The 14,668-nt window shown below is 39.3% G+C and overlaps 1 protein-coding gene across 4 annotated transcripts in view; it reads right to left on the bottom strand.

Annotated features, from left to right (window-relative positions):
- Positions 1-14,668, bottom strand: part of CPED1 (cadherin like and PC-esterase domain containing 1) — a 265,626-nt gene that overhangs the window by 190,293 nt on the left and 60,665 nt on the right. For all 4 annotated transcript variants that reach the window (XM_045062916.1, XM_045062917.1, XM_045062918.1 and 1 more), the window contains one exon: positions 11,787-11,862. In XM_045062916.1, coding sequence (XP_044918851.1) covers positions 11,787-11,862 — 76 coding nt within the window. The remainder of the gene's footprint in view (positions 1-11,786; positions 11,863-14,668) is intronic.

Below are 14,668 nucleotides of genomic sequence, written 5' to 3'. Positions count from 1 at the left end.
GGAGGGAGACAAACCATAAGTGACTCTTAATCTCACAAAACAAACTGAGGGTTGCTGGGGGGATGGGGTAGGGAGAGGGGTGGGGTTATGGACATTGGGGAGGGTATGTGCTTTGGTGAGTGCTGTGAAGTGTGTAAACCTGGCGATTCACAGACCTGTACCCCTGGGGATAAAAATATATTATATGTTTATTAAAAAATAAATTTTTTTTAAAGTACATAAATAAATGAATCAAAATTACAGTATAGTTCTCCTTTCCTTATTGAGTTTACTAACAATCAAGTATGTAACAGTCAGGATGAATTCTCACCACTTCAACCAGCTGAATCCTTGAACCTGATTTTTTTCTGCAACTTTCTTAACCTAGCTCCTGTAATCCCCACACAGCGCAGCCCTTAATCCCTTAAAAATAAACTGTTTGGCTACTTCTGTATGAACTTTTTTGTCTGTTTTAAAGAAAGTTGTGTTTTTCAGGCATCTTATTGAGACTTCAGATACACTACTACTGTAGTAACATTTTTTGTTTGTAACATTTTGTTTGTAACATTTCTGTTACAAATACAGTGGCTCAGGAAGAACTGAGCTGGGGAAAATAGCACAGTCACTGCTTGGGTGATGTAATTATTGAGGAAAATGCCAACAAACATAGTATAGTTTGTTCTAGCAGATTACAAACTAAGTTGTGTGTGCACATAACAAGCTACACAACTACAGATTAATGAGTGCAGGTTGGGATGACAGAGTAACCAAATCCGTGAAATAAATAAACATCGTTTACTGAGTTTTCATTATGTAATGCAAAAATTAAAAAAACTTTACCATTTGAAGTTCTTCACAGTTTAACGAGTTTTTTGGTATTGTGTAGATGCAATGCGACTGGCCTATTTTTCATCAAAATAAGTAAACGGGGCCTGCCATAGAGATTCAGACAACAGAAGGGATTACCACTCTTACCACCTCTTCCTTCATGGTCCACTGAAACTCAGAATTAATAACCAGAGCACATTGTACATGTGCTCTGCCATGTTGCCTCTGTCATATAGCCGTATTTGGCACAAGATTACAAACCCCAAGTGAAACAGAAATACCTAGCTGGAGGCATGAAGTACAGAGGTCACAAACCAGTCAAGATTTACCAAACTTGCCCTACCCAAGAGCAGAGGGATCCCTCAGCTGATTGGTCTTTAGCAAGACTTCTGAGATGTCAACGAGCTGCCAAATGTTTACTGAAAAATGGACATGCTGTGCCTTTCAAATGGCCCTAATGCCAAATGTGCAAAGTGTAAAGCCATGAGTGACAGAAGAGCGAGAGACAGTTTGGGGTCAGTCATCTCGGTCCAGCTTCTCCCAAAGAGAAAACGACAAAATTAGTCCCTTAAAGCTCAGTCTCATCCACACATCCCAGTGCTACTGGCCACCAGAGCCCTTCCTCTCCACCTTGCCAGTGGCCAGGTACGCAGCACTATACAGTGTGTGTGTGTGTGTGTGTGTGTGTGTACTCCTAAACACACTGACACGCTTGTTTCTTGTTTTTTAAGAAATGCCGAGTGGAAGGACGAATTCTGTAGTTTCCAACCAACAGACTATATACTAAACAGCAGATAATTTCCCCCCACATTCAAGGAAATGGAGCAAGGCTCTGCTATCAGTTTCCAAAAAAAACCTCCACTTGATTCTGGCTCTGATTAGTTAACTCCGAGATTTAGGTCTCCCAGGCAGCGCAGTGAATTTTATGGTTGGGTCAGACTGTGTAGGTGAGTGCCACATTTCCATGATTCAGCAGTTTCCATGAGGTTCTGACTAGTTTGCAACGGTGTCTGAAATTCTTACCAACAGAATTATTCATTTGGGCTGAAGTATGTGTGGGGGGAAAAAGAAGTGCATTTGAGACAGGAGAGCAGAGCAGCCCTCAGTAATTTATTCAATCAGCCGGCTCTGGAGAGCAGAGACAAGGTCTGAGAACATGTGAGAACTGGGCTTTGTGGCAGGAAGTAGGAACGAAGCAGGGTGCAGAAAGACAAAGCCACATACAGCCAGCAGAAGGGCACTTGGGCACCCAATGGACAGGATCCAGTTCTGGGTGCTGAAGAGAAGGTAACTATTCTCTCACTTCAAAATGATTTGCGGTGGGAGCAGGGACATGGGTTGCTCTGCGTAAAGAATGCGGTGGGCTTTATCATAACCTGTCAAGCTGTTTCTGCCTGTCCTATATCTCTTTCTTCCCTTGGGGTTCTGTTCTCCTCTCTCCACGTGGATCCAGTGGAACGGCCAGTCACAGCTCCTTGCCTGCTCCACCCATCTCTTGAACGATGTCCCCTCGAAATTCATATGTTGAAGTCCTAAGCCCTAGTGCCTTGGAATGTGACTGTATTTTGGGGGGAAAAAAAGGTCTTTAAAAGAGATGATCAAGTTCAAACGAGGTCTTTTGGACAAAGGCAGGAAGAGGAGAGGACAGTTAAGTGGGCTGTTGAAGGGACAGCAGAAGGAGGAGACTGGCTTGAGCAGAGTTCGGTTGAGGGAATAAGGGGAGAGCTGGGAGAGCTGGCAGGAAGGTAGACTGCCTCAGCCTCAAAAACCATGCTGAGGAGCCGGCCAGAGTGAGGTCCTAAGAAACCAGGCTCCGGACTCATTGTGCCTGTGTGCATATACCATTTGTTAGATGTGAGATCCTGGGAAATGTACCTAATTTTTCTACCTTGGAGTAAAAGAGAAATCACAGTATCTCCTTTATGGAGGCACTGTGAGCACTGAATGAATTAATATATGTATGTTTATACGTAAGAATAAATTTTTAAGAGAAAACATTGTTACTATATAGTTTACAGATGGCTATGGTATACAGAGGCAAAACTTATAAAGTAGATGATGTACAGCATGTAAAGGGATTGCTCTTCTTTCTTTTATTTTTAACTCAACAATATAAACATTTTTCTGTGACAATAAATGTAGATTTCCATCATTTTAGATGTCTTCATAGCTTTCCACTAATAAATATGCTGTAATTTGTTCACATTTGAAGTGTCTGTTACTCTAGTATATAAAAATTACACATTAATAGGGAAGGTATGAAAAAAATATGTATTGCACTCCATTTACGTTTTTCCTTTTTTATCTCTGTTTTCTATCTTTTCATAATTAATGTATCTTACCAATGTCATAAAGCCCTAATGAAAAGGAAAGGTAAAAGGAATTTAAAAAAATTCATGTTTGATCACTCTAAAAATTTTACTTCTGTTTTCATTAAATTCCCTCTCATAGGTGGCCAAAAACCTGAATAGGATACAAGAAGGAAAGAGAAGAACATTTCTCACTTTCATACTTGGACAAACAGAGTCATGACCATATTCTCCGCCCCCACTGACTGCTATTAACTCTCTCTATTCTCAAGTTCCTGATCTAAAGCCATGATTCCCAGGCAGAACTCTCTCTGGGGTCGGGTAGGTGTCAGGAAGTTGCTTCTAGGAGCCCCCAAGAGGATGAAGAGAGTAGGGTCCCACACATTATCAATCAAAGCAGTTCCATTTCTTTGTTAGAGTTTCTGGGATTCCCACCCCCAAGGTTTAGAGTTCAAATAAAGAACCCCAACGTTTAGAGTTCAAATAAAGAAAAATAACCCATGTAACATTCACTGCCATCTAGATCAATGCTCTTTCTTTCTGATTTAGGTTTTCTGGCCATATCTCAGACACCCTGGCTTTCACAGGATCCACAGAGAAAAAATGCTGAAACACAACAGTCGTCAAGAAGTATTGGATTTCCTCTGCTCTGAATGTAGAACCATTAAGATGAAGAAAACTGTCCAGCGAGTTAAATCTATAAGAAGTACTAAAACAGTATGGGGTAGGAAAGAGGAAAATCTTCATTTCTATCTTCCTACTCCATCTTCCTGGCAGTTAGCACTTAACTTCTCCTCTAAAGAAATGGTGAACAAATATTTAAAGACCTTTGAGTTGAAATGGTACAAAAATAGGAGCCTACCTAAGAGAAGTACAAGTCCATGTCCGGCCTGCATGAATGAACAATCAACTGTGAGAGAAAGTGTGAAGCTTGTCCTTTTAGAAAGCGCTAAGGTCATGAGTATTTTGGCTGCAGTGGTAATCACCTGGAAGTTGGAACTACCTTATGTATATTATTGGCATCTTTCTGCCTTGCATGTATGTAATAGTATAACAGTTCTGTCATACTTTTGTAAGTGCAAATACCTTCTTCCTTAAAATAGGTAATTCTATCTTGGAGGAAGGGGACAGTCTTTTCAAATTTGCCAGCCCCTGTCCTTTGCCTCAAAGTCTCAACTCAACATTGAGTTCATAATGGCTAAACAGATGAATCCATCCAAGCTTTGCCAAGACCCTCTGATGCTGGGTAGGACTCTCCTTCCACATCTCTGACCCTCTCCATTAATATCCTCTCTGGCCTATTATATACCAGGAACGACGACCACACACTGAACCTGAGAAGTGAAAAAATGTCCTGCCCTCAGGGAGACTCCGTCCTGGTGGGAAAACGAACACATACAAACACAGCTAAGATACCATGTGACTTGGCTATGATGGAGGTTGTCACGTGGTTCAACGGGAACACAGAGGAAAGAAAGTGTCAATCTCCAAAAATCAACTTCACTTGGAAAGTACTCTTGAGTCACAAAATACACAAAAATGTTCCCAATTATTATTTCTGGGTTGGTGAATTTACAATATTAATGTTTTCCTCTTTATACTTTCTTTATTTTAAAAACACAAGATGCTCAATTTGGAAGGAATGTGTCCTTGTCTTGCCCCTTGACTTTTAGGGGACCTACAGCTAAATGACAGATTAAACTCCATGCCTGGTTTCTAACTTGTTTAGCCCAAATGATGGTTGGCCAAAACTGTAGCAAACATTCTTTTACAAACCCCATCCATACCATCAGCACATTCTGCTGGCTTTTCTTTCGAAATATACCCTGACCAAGGAGGAAAGGATTTTCTCTATCTACAGAGAACTGAACAGAGCAGTAAGAACTACAGTTTACTTCCATCAACCTTGGGAAGCAGGGACGTTCCTCTTACATCTATAATGCAAGTTCTAGGCATAGTTCTTCAATTTTTTTGTTCGTGTCCTCATGAATGTTTTAGAAATTAGGACAGGCTGCTTTAAGGGGCCATGAGCCAGCTGTGGTGGTAGTGATGGCTGAGCTGAGAACTGCAGAGCAGTATGATTTTTCTTTCCATTTTAGCAAGTGAGGAAGACATCCTCAGGATAAAAACACAAAAACAAAAAAACAGCAAACTTGTGTGATTTCCTCCGGTGTCTGTTGTGTAGAAGCAGCAAAGTCAGGTTGTAGGATTTTTCTATAATTGGTGGCTTAAGGGCTGCTGTGGAAGAAAAATACAAATGTTGCCAAGTGCTTGCAGGGAAATATTTCAAGTGGTAGACTAAGTGGTCCGTGCTTGGTAAGAAAGGAATTATGACCAAAAATGGCTGACAGAGAAAGGAGCAGAATTAAGAGCATTAAATGTGTCATTTGAGGTTCCAGCTTCTGGCATTGAAGAAGTGAAAATGCCAGAAAGGCTGATTATGAAGTCATGAATTAGTAAGCTTTCAAAGATAGGGCAGTGCTGTGTGGTCAAAGGTAGCAAGCAAGGCTACCAAAGTTGGACACTGAAGTTGACGAGAAATGAAGGTCATGGGGGCACCCGGGTGGCTCAGTCACTGAGTGTCTGCCTATGGCTCAGGTTGAGCCCCACATCGGGCCGTCTGCCCAGTGGGAAACCTGCTTTTCCTCTCCCACTCCCCCTGCCTGTGTTCCCTCTCTCTCTGTCAAATCAATAAATAAAACCTAAAAAAAAAAAAAAAAAAAAAAGGAGGTCATGGATTTGATGACATCAAAGAGGTGTGAGGTCAGGAGGATGAAAGGTCATCGGTATGGGCATCAAAACTGACAGGATTGATGGCAGATTTGAAGTAGAAAGGAAGAAATGAACCTGGGTGACAATTTCCTTATGGAATACCTTGAATGATGAGGATGTCGGTAGATGACAGTGAGAAGAAGTAGCGAAGAGATGCTGATGGTCCCTCCCAACTGCAGAGATTAAGACTTTAACAGAAAACCCAGCGTCATTGTTCTCAGGGGTTAGTAAAACTACTGGTTTTGTGGGGAAAATGGAAACTGGAGTTAACAAGGTTTAGGAAAATGCTGAGGGGAAGGAGCTTCGAGAAGTACAGGGATAAGGAGGTGGGTGAGGAAGGACCACTTCAGTGGGATCTGAATCTCAATGGCGGGTATTATAGAGGGCACGGATTGCATGGAGCACTGGGTGTGGTGAAAAAATAATGATACTGTTATGCTGAAAATAAATACATTTTAAAAAAATTTAAAAAAAAAGAATCTCAATGGTAACTGAATTTTACAGGAATCGGAAACATGGGGGCATTTTCCCTAAGTTTCTCACACCGCAACGTTGCTGAGGTGCATCTGGGTGATGCCATGTGGTACCGCCTTGTACCTTCCCACGTCCTCACCTCCTCTTCTCTTCTTGAAGACCAAATGGCTTATGTTAAAGAGTCTATAAATTTGGTGTCAGGCCAAATCTGAAAATGTGTAGGTTATCTGACCTCTCAAGCTTCTGAATTTGCTATGAATTCATTCAAGTCACATGCCAGGTCCCTGACAACATTCTGTTCTAGAATCTAACTTTCGATCAAGTCATGAGAGAGCTGGACCTCACTGCTTAGTCCCTAGACAGACTGCTATAAGGAAGTCTAATCAAATTGCTTTATTTATGAAAGGGACGGGGGAAAGATAACTCTGGCTGGAGTCTCAGTAATGGAGTGGATTTTTCCAGGCAAGAAAAGAAGGGGAGGAGGGTATGACAGAATGTTGTCTTGAACTAAACTCATGGTAGAGACAGAGAAAGTACATAGATGGATCCAAGTAGCTTTGGAAGTGGACAGCTTGCTGGTGAATTGAATGGGAATTTGAATGCACTTCCAGAAATTCTACCAATTAGAAATTCATTGGGTTTGCAAGCTTCTTTTATAAAAATGCAAATACATCTAAGAGGCTTATGACTGGGGTAAGGGTGTAATTTAGTCTGAATTAGTTCCATCAGCTTACTTTCTGCTATCACCTAGCTGATGTCAGTCATACTAAAGAGATGAGTTTTCCTTGGGGAAAGAATGTTTTGCATAAAGGATATAATCATGTATGGGACAGGAGGTGGAAGTCTTTGGAAAGACAGAAACATGAAGGAATGCACAGTAGACACAGAGAAGGGATTTTGTATTCGAGAGGACAAAGAAGAAGCAAGCTGGCCTTCTCTGAAGGTTTGCCTGATTGCCTTGTAGAGACAAGTCCCCAGTTCTTAACAATGGAAATGTTTCCATTTCTTACAGACTTGGAGAATATTCCTCCAAGTTATAGCAGAGGGGAGGGAAAAAAGTGAAAGCAACAAAAATTCTCAAATGGTATTAGGCATTGACAATTTCCTATGTCACTTTGTTTAAATCCAAGCTAAGCTACCCAATTCCCTGACAATATTTTGCTGACATCAAATGACAAACAGGAATTTTTAGATCTGGAATATTAAAAATAATCATCAGTGCCACATGAGATAAATAACTTACTGATCAATACTTAAAAATAATTTCAATTGTGTTATTTAAAAGATGTGTTTTATGCTTGACAGTAAACATCTATAATTTTTTAAAGCCCAGTTATCTTTAGATACATCAAATGTTTTTTTTTTTTATTGTTTTCCTTTTTCTTCATGTACCCACATGTTACTATTAAAATGAGGACACAGAGTCTAAAGTGTTCAAAATGCTACCTTTGCATCAAGTCTGGGTACATTTCAAGCTTCACGTGAAAGCCAATGCTGAGAGCTAAGATAAAACTACTGGAAAGAGTGAGTAATGCCCCCAAATTTGGCACACTTCTAACCAGAGCTTGTTGGATGATGAGACTGCATAAAAAAGAACAAAAACAACTCACAACCCAAGTAAAAACATTTTCTGTTATCTTGTTTTGTATTTATATCTCATTTAAATATGGGAAAGAAATTTTTATTTTATTTTATTTATTTATTTGACAGAGAGAGGGGTCACAAGTAGGCAGAGAGGCAGGCAGAGAGAGAGGGGGAAGCAGGCTCCCCACTGAGCAGAGAGCCCCATGCGGGGCTGGATCCCAGGATCCTGAGATCATGTCCTGAGCTGAAGGCAGAGGCTTAGCCACTGAGCCACCCAGGTGCCCCGAAATCCTTTTTTTACCTAAAAAACAAACTTACTAAAAAGCAACAAAACCCTTAGCTAGAATTTAGGCCGACTAAAAGTTATGAAACTTTTTTTTTTCCCCAAAAGGCAAAGCATTAAATGGCAAGGTAAAAATAAATCTCTGTGCTAGCCAGTAAAAATTCCATGGATTTGTGCCTTTCAAAGTGAGTCACAAGTCTAATGGCAGGTACATTCAGTTCGGTGATGAAGCAGAACAGACGGTGTTAATCTCACCTGCTGTCTTCAAACGCTTCTCTACCTCTGGCCCAAACTCTGTCCTGCTCCACACCCACAGTCCCAACCACATTTACCAGTATGATCCGCCCTCCTCTCTTGGCATTGCTGTCTCCACCTACTGCTTAAGGTAAAGTCTGGAACAGCATGTCTGCATGAGAAAAAGGCACAGTGGAATCACGGAATCTCAACATTATTAATCCTCGTCAAACGCTGCATTTTGATAGACAAGGAAACTGAAGCACCACTTGCTCGGAATTATCATACATTGATTGAGCTTCTGACCTAGAACTCGTCAGGTATTCTTCTCTGAAACTGTTGGAAGACACTTATCCATGCATCTTTCACATTCCTGGACATTTTGCAAACAGAGGCACAGACAATCTTTGTCCTGAACTATCTTTTCAAAGATATTTATATAGCAGATACCCTTGAAAAGTAGAGATGGCGTCTCACTCTGGAGCAAAGAGGTTTTGTCTAGTATAACAAAAATAATGTCTCTCTTTGGAGCAAAGGGCAGGCATGCTCACTGCCCATTATAAAACACCCTAACTCCCTAAGCTCAGAGCTCCTCCACTGAAACACAAACCACTAAGTATACAAGTGTCACCTCGCCTGCTACGCGTCACCCTGTGGGAACTGGGATTCAGTGAACCGGTACAAATGCTAGTAGTCTGCCTACTGCTGTTGCTGTAAATAATAGAGTGTTTGTTTCTGACCCAAGAGTCTCATGTCTTCTGCCCACGCCCTGGGAAACTGGCAGGCAGACTTGTGAGCTTGGGAATAAGATGAAATCTCAAATCTTTCACAAGTTTTGCCCAAAACATAAAATCATAGTGATAATCAACCATATGAAGAGAAAAAATATTAAATACTGTGAGACCTGTTGCTTCATTTTTTGAATCTAGGATGATCCGTTTACCATTGTTGAAGCACGATGTGTTAGGTATAATATATAATGTGCTTTATTCTTTAAATCCAAACGCACACATACACCACAAACACACACACGATCTACTATGCTTTTAAAAGTAAACTTATGAAATGGGTTTCCTTAGCCTCACTTTATGATTAAAAAAGCAAACAGAAAAACCAACCACCTCTGAATCACAGAGTTAATACGTACCAGAGGTAAATCTCTGGTTTCAAAAATTTGGGTCTTGTCTACCTCCAGATGAAACACAGCCTAAATTGCCACAGGCCATTTTGACTTTAAATAAAATGGCTCAATTATAAAGTAGTTTGCTTCCCTCTTTAATAGTAGCATATATTTAGGTACTAACATGTTGCTATCTAATCTGTATTCAATATTCAATATTCATTAGTCACAACAAATAGAATGTTTCTAATATTGTGAATACTGAGTTCATATCACATAGTCCATATTTGTAGCAACATCTACAGGAAAATACTCTATACAAAGCTTATCAGAAATAATGCTGGGGACTTATATGCTGTCCTCTAAAGGTAAACATAGAAGAAAATTATCTTTGATGATATTTAGATAACATGATAGGAGAAATAATTTTATTTAAAAGCCTATATATTCCATGAAATTATCCTGTTAGTCACAGAGCTAAATAGAAAAAACACTAGACAGAGTAGAAAAGGACTACATTATGTTCTAGAACCTATAGCTGTTCTTAAGGAAAAAATAATATTTAAAGCCAAAGAAGACAGTTAAAAGTTTCTTAATGGCAGAGAAGCAAAATATAAAATATGAACTTATATAAGAGTTGTTTGGGGAATTTTTTTTTAATGTGGTAACCCATTTCTGGGTATAAATAAGCTTTTATTCCTGTAATTCTACATGTTCTGCTAAGTCCAAAGTTAAAGATTTTTTTAAAAGATTTTATTTATTTATTTGACAAAGAGAGACACAGCGAGAGAGAGGGCACAAGCAGGGGGAGTGGGAGAAGGAGAAGCAGGCTTCCCGCTGAGCAGGGAGCCAGAATATAGGGCTCCATCTCAGGACCCTGGGATCATGAGCTGAGCTGATGGCAGACATTTAACTGGCTGAGCCACCCAGAGACCCCAGAACCTTAATGTTTTAAATCAATCATTTTGAAATGTAAGCAGCAACAAAAATAAACATACTTTAAAAATATGCAGGTTCTGTTCAAATGGAAACAAAGTTTTTCCTTCAAATTACCTAAAATAAAGAATCCCTAGATACTGGCTAATAATACATTAGTGGAAATAATTATTTTACTTGCATCTCACAAAAACTTTTTTTTTTATATAAAATGATAAAAACTACCCAGCTGGAAGTTTACAGAAACAAATGAAACAAAACTTAAGAGATTATGGAGTCAGTTACAATTGCCATAGAAAAACAATAACTATAAAAACAAGGTTTTTTTTATAAAAACAAATATTTTTTATTTTTAGAGGACTACCTTAAATTTAAAGTTGAGTTGTTGATTCATTTTCACTTTATTTTAATCCTTGAGAAATGATAGTAGAAGACTGTAGTCTTTACGACGGGATATACCAATGTGCTGTATGTTTTGTGTGGAAGCAGAAACTCCACAGAAAACCCCATGGGATATGAGGTTTCTGATCCCACTAGGACACAAATGAAATTTTTAAAAATAGAATTGAAGCTCTGCAGATCTAAACTGTAATTATATACTGAAATACTTTCTAGGGGCATAAGCTGTTTAACATTAAATGGATTTTAAACAAGAAATTTGAGGAAACCTTTCAACATGGGTTTTAAAGTAAGCTATAATTTGATCTATGAAGACTCACAGGCCATCTGATACTTTATTTTCCCCCACCTTGGGAACCTCTGAAAAAATGAGATGGTAATTTTTGTCCCAAATTTCTAATGTTGTCAAGACATGGAATTTACTCATTCTGTATCCTGTGGGAAACACACGAATTGAGGGAATTTCAAAAGGCAGAAGCAAATTTCCTAAGATAAGAATTACTTAATCATGATGAAATCATTTTTAAAACCTTGCTTTATATAATTAAGAAGTATTTCAATAATTACAATAATTGCTTTTAAAACAAAACAGCAATTATTTTCAAGACAAACACAGGGGAAGAAAGGAATATTCACCTAGAGAGTTAGAAGGCAAAACTAAAAGAAAGAATATCAAAGTTAACGTTTGTATTCCTTTTTATCAGGATCTCCCCATGGGCAGAACCTTGTGGATTCTGGAAGATTTGTGATAGTGGAATGATAGACTAAGGAGCTAAATATGAGAATCTAAGATCTCATTATTCAGTATCTGCTGAAGGAGCCTACATATCTCACATGTTTATGCATAAGGACGCAAACTAGAGATTACCTGGAAATCTTGTAATTATTTGACATAATCCTTCTTTTCTGCAAAGCTGATGCTGTAAATCTGGTAATATGTTTACCTGAAAGGAATGAAAAGATTCTAGTGAGTTGAGCATTCATAAATGCTAAAGCAAAGAAAATGCAAAAACCCACAGGGTAGGGTTGTCAACTCTCCTCTACCTTTCTACACCCTACCTTCAAATCTCTGCAAGTCCACATTCAAATCCAGAATAATAAAGTGGTTTATTTGATAATATAAAACAAAAACTTGCCCTCAGAAAATTTTAAAATATTTGGGAATACTTCTGAAAACCTTGATATATTTCACAGCCATGATATGCGCTAAAACTAACAGAAAATACTTCTGTCCTTACGGCAAATACAGTAACATGAATAACTTGACAGTTGCCAATTACGCTTTGGCAGAAAACAGCACTAAACATACCCCAAAACAAACGAAACTCTGAAGTTCCAAAGGCCCTCAGTGATTTGAATCACAGCCATTTAGTGGAAATTCGGTGCTCTGCGTGTTTCAAACTTTAATATATAGACTTTATTTCACACTGAAGGGCATTTATTGCTTCTGGCTATAAAGCCCAGTCACTGTGAAACTGTCTTCTAACAAAAATTTGTTCTCAGAAAGCTTCACAGACATTATCATAAATTCAAATATATATTTTACCTTATAAAGAAAAGCCACCAAAGCTAAATTTTCTTCTTCATTTCTGAATTTACAGACTGATTATCTAGCTATTATCAACCAAATTCCCAAAAGAATGTCCCAAAGCCTTGTTAAAACTAACAGAAAGAGATCAAGATGATTTAGCTTGATAATCAGATTCACTTCTGAGAAATTATTGATTACTTTCAAATTAACTCCCTCTAAACTTACCAAGTACGGTAGTTTCTCCACTGTGTCCTCCTCACAAGGCTATTTAAAAAGAGCTCAGTGGGGCCTGGGTGGTTCAGTTGGTTAAACAACTGCCTTTGACCCCGAGGTCATGATCAGCAGCAGGGAGTCTGCCTCTCTCTCTGGCCCTGTCTGGGCCGCCACTCCCCCACCTCCACCCCCCACCCGCATCGCAGCTCATGCTCTCTCATTCTCTCTGTCTCTCTCTCAAATAAATAAATTAATAAAATCTTAAAAAAAAAGAGCCCAACTGCAGTTGAAAAGAGAGAACCGGAAACACTGGTTTTAGGTCCACTTAACGACATGTAACAGAATCATACTTGAGCACATCACTTTGTTTTGTCTCTTACAGCTTTTGGTCTTCAAATTCCGCTGCCTCACTAAGGTTTTGATCAATTTGGTAATTCAATCATCAGTCGTAGTTTTTACAAAATGATTCACTTTAGAGTGCTCTGAAACGGTGCGTTGATTAAACATTTGCTAACCCTTGCCATCTTGTTAACTCTATTCATTTAGTCAGCAAACAGCAAATTTCAGCCCACGCTGTGTATGAATGAAGCCGGGGCTTCCGCTGAACCTGTTCCTGTGAATCTGTGTGAGCAACCTTGTTAACTACCCACGTTTGAGAGTCTCCAAAGATACGAGGGTCCCTTACATTCTTCCTGCACTGGGAATGCAAAGGTTGTAAGTATGGAACACTGTAGATGTTAGGGAAGTCTACATTTCTCAAATTCAAAAATGAGAAAGTTCAGAGACTAAAAGTAGAAAACAAAGAATAGTTTTCAGAAAATACTTAAGTTTACCATTCAGACTTCCTAAGAAAGGCTGGAAGAAAGAGAGAATGCTGCAAAAATATGGAGAAAGTACAATAAAAGTTGTTCTTTTTTAAAAGATAATACACAAAGAACCTTCCTAAATTACATACGCAAAAACTTTAAAAGTCAATAAACCTGAACAATTTCCCCCCGCATCAGCCAAATCAGTTGCTAATGACTACACAGAAATGTTCATAGAAGGACCCAGAAAGAAAAGTAGCATATTAGGTAAATATCACTAAAGGCTATGTGTTTGATAGGGTCCAGTTGAAGACTTTCTCCCTCTTTCTGTAGAGCTCAGGGCAAAGGTGCTGCTACAGCAGATGCTAAGAGCATCTGTGATGTGCTGTCTCATCCTACACAAACCGGAAGGAGTGCAAGAGTCCTGGTCAAAGGGATGCCCATAACTGAACTAATGGGACAGAAGACTTTGTGCAAAGACAGCACAGCTTGCACAGATTTCAGACAGAAGTGTGGTCGCTGTGATTCATCAAAGAGGTGGCTTTCTGTGTGAGACCTGGGGTAGAAGAATAAACTGACTCGGGATCAACAAAGTATTTGCTTCAAGAAAGCAGAGCCAAGGGGAGCCTGGGTGGTTCAGTGGGTTAAGTCTCTGCCTTCGGTTCAGGTCATGATCCCAGGGTCCTGGGATCAAGCCCTCCATAGGGCACTCTGTTCAGCAGGGAGCCTGCTTCCCCCACCTTCTCTGCTGCCTCTCTGCCTACTTGTGATCTGTCTGTCAAATAAATAAATAAAATCTTAAAAAACAAAAAAGAAAGAAAAGAAAAAAGCAAGCAGAACCAAGCCAAGGAAAGCAACTGCCCCCAGGCTTCTGCCTTTCATGTTTCCATCTCCCACTCAATGACCTCTTTCCCGTGTTCCTTCCTCCAAAGCACATCTTTGGAATTCACAGAATCTTGACAGATGATATAACCCAAGGTGACACGTGACACCAGAAATAACATTTCCATTCTACTATGTAACAGAGCACGAAACTAAGCAGCTAAACCGAATAACTTGGCACAAAGAAATATATTCAAGGGCTATGGGTCATCTGGCTATAAGCAAATCAACAATATTACATGTATTTTCCATGTATTTCCATCGTTAAACCCAATAATGCTCTTCTATATCCTTGTGCTTGTTTTTTTTACTTTTATG

Source organism: Mustela putorius, unplaced genomic scaffold, assembly GCF_011764305.1.
Source record: "Mustela putorius furo isolate JIRA1106 unplaced genomic scaffold, ASM1176430v1.1 tig00003845_pilon_pilon_pilon, whole genome shotgun sequence".
Classification (NCBI taxonomy): Eukaryota; Metazoa; Chordata; class Mammalia; order Carnivora; family Mustelidae; genus Mustela; species Mustela putorius.
Note: the sequence above shows the minus strand (reverse complement) of the source record. Positions and strands in the feature narration are given on the sequence as shown.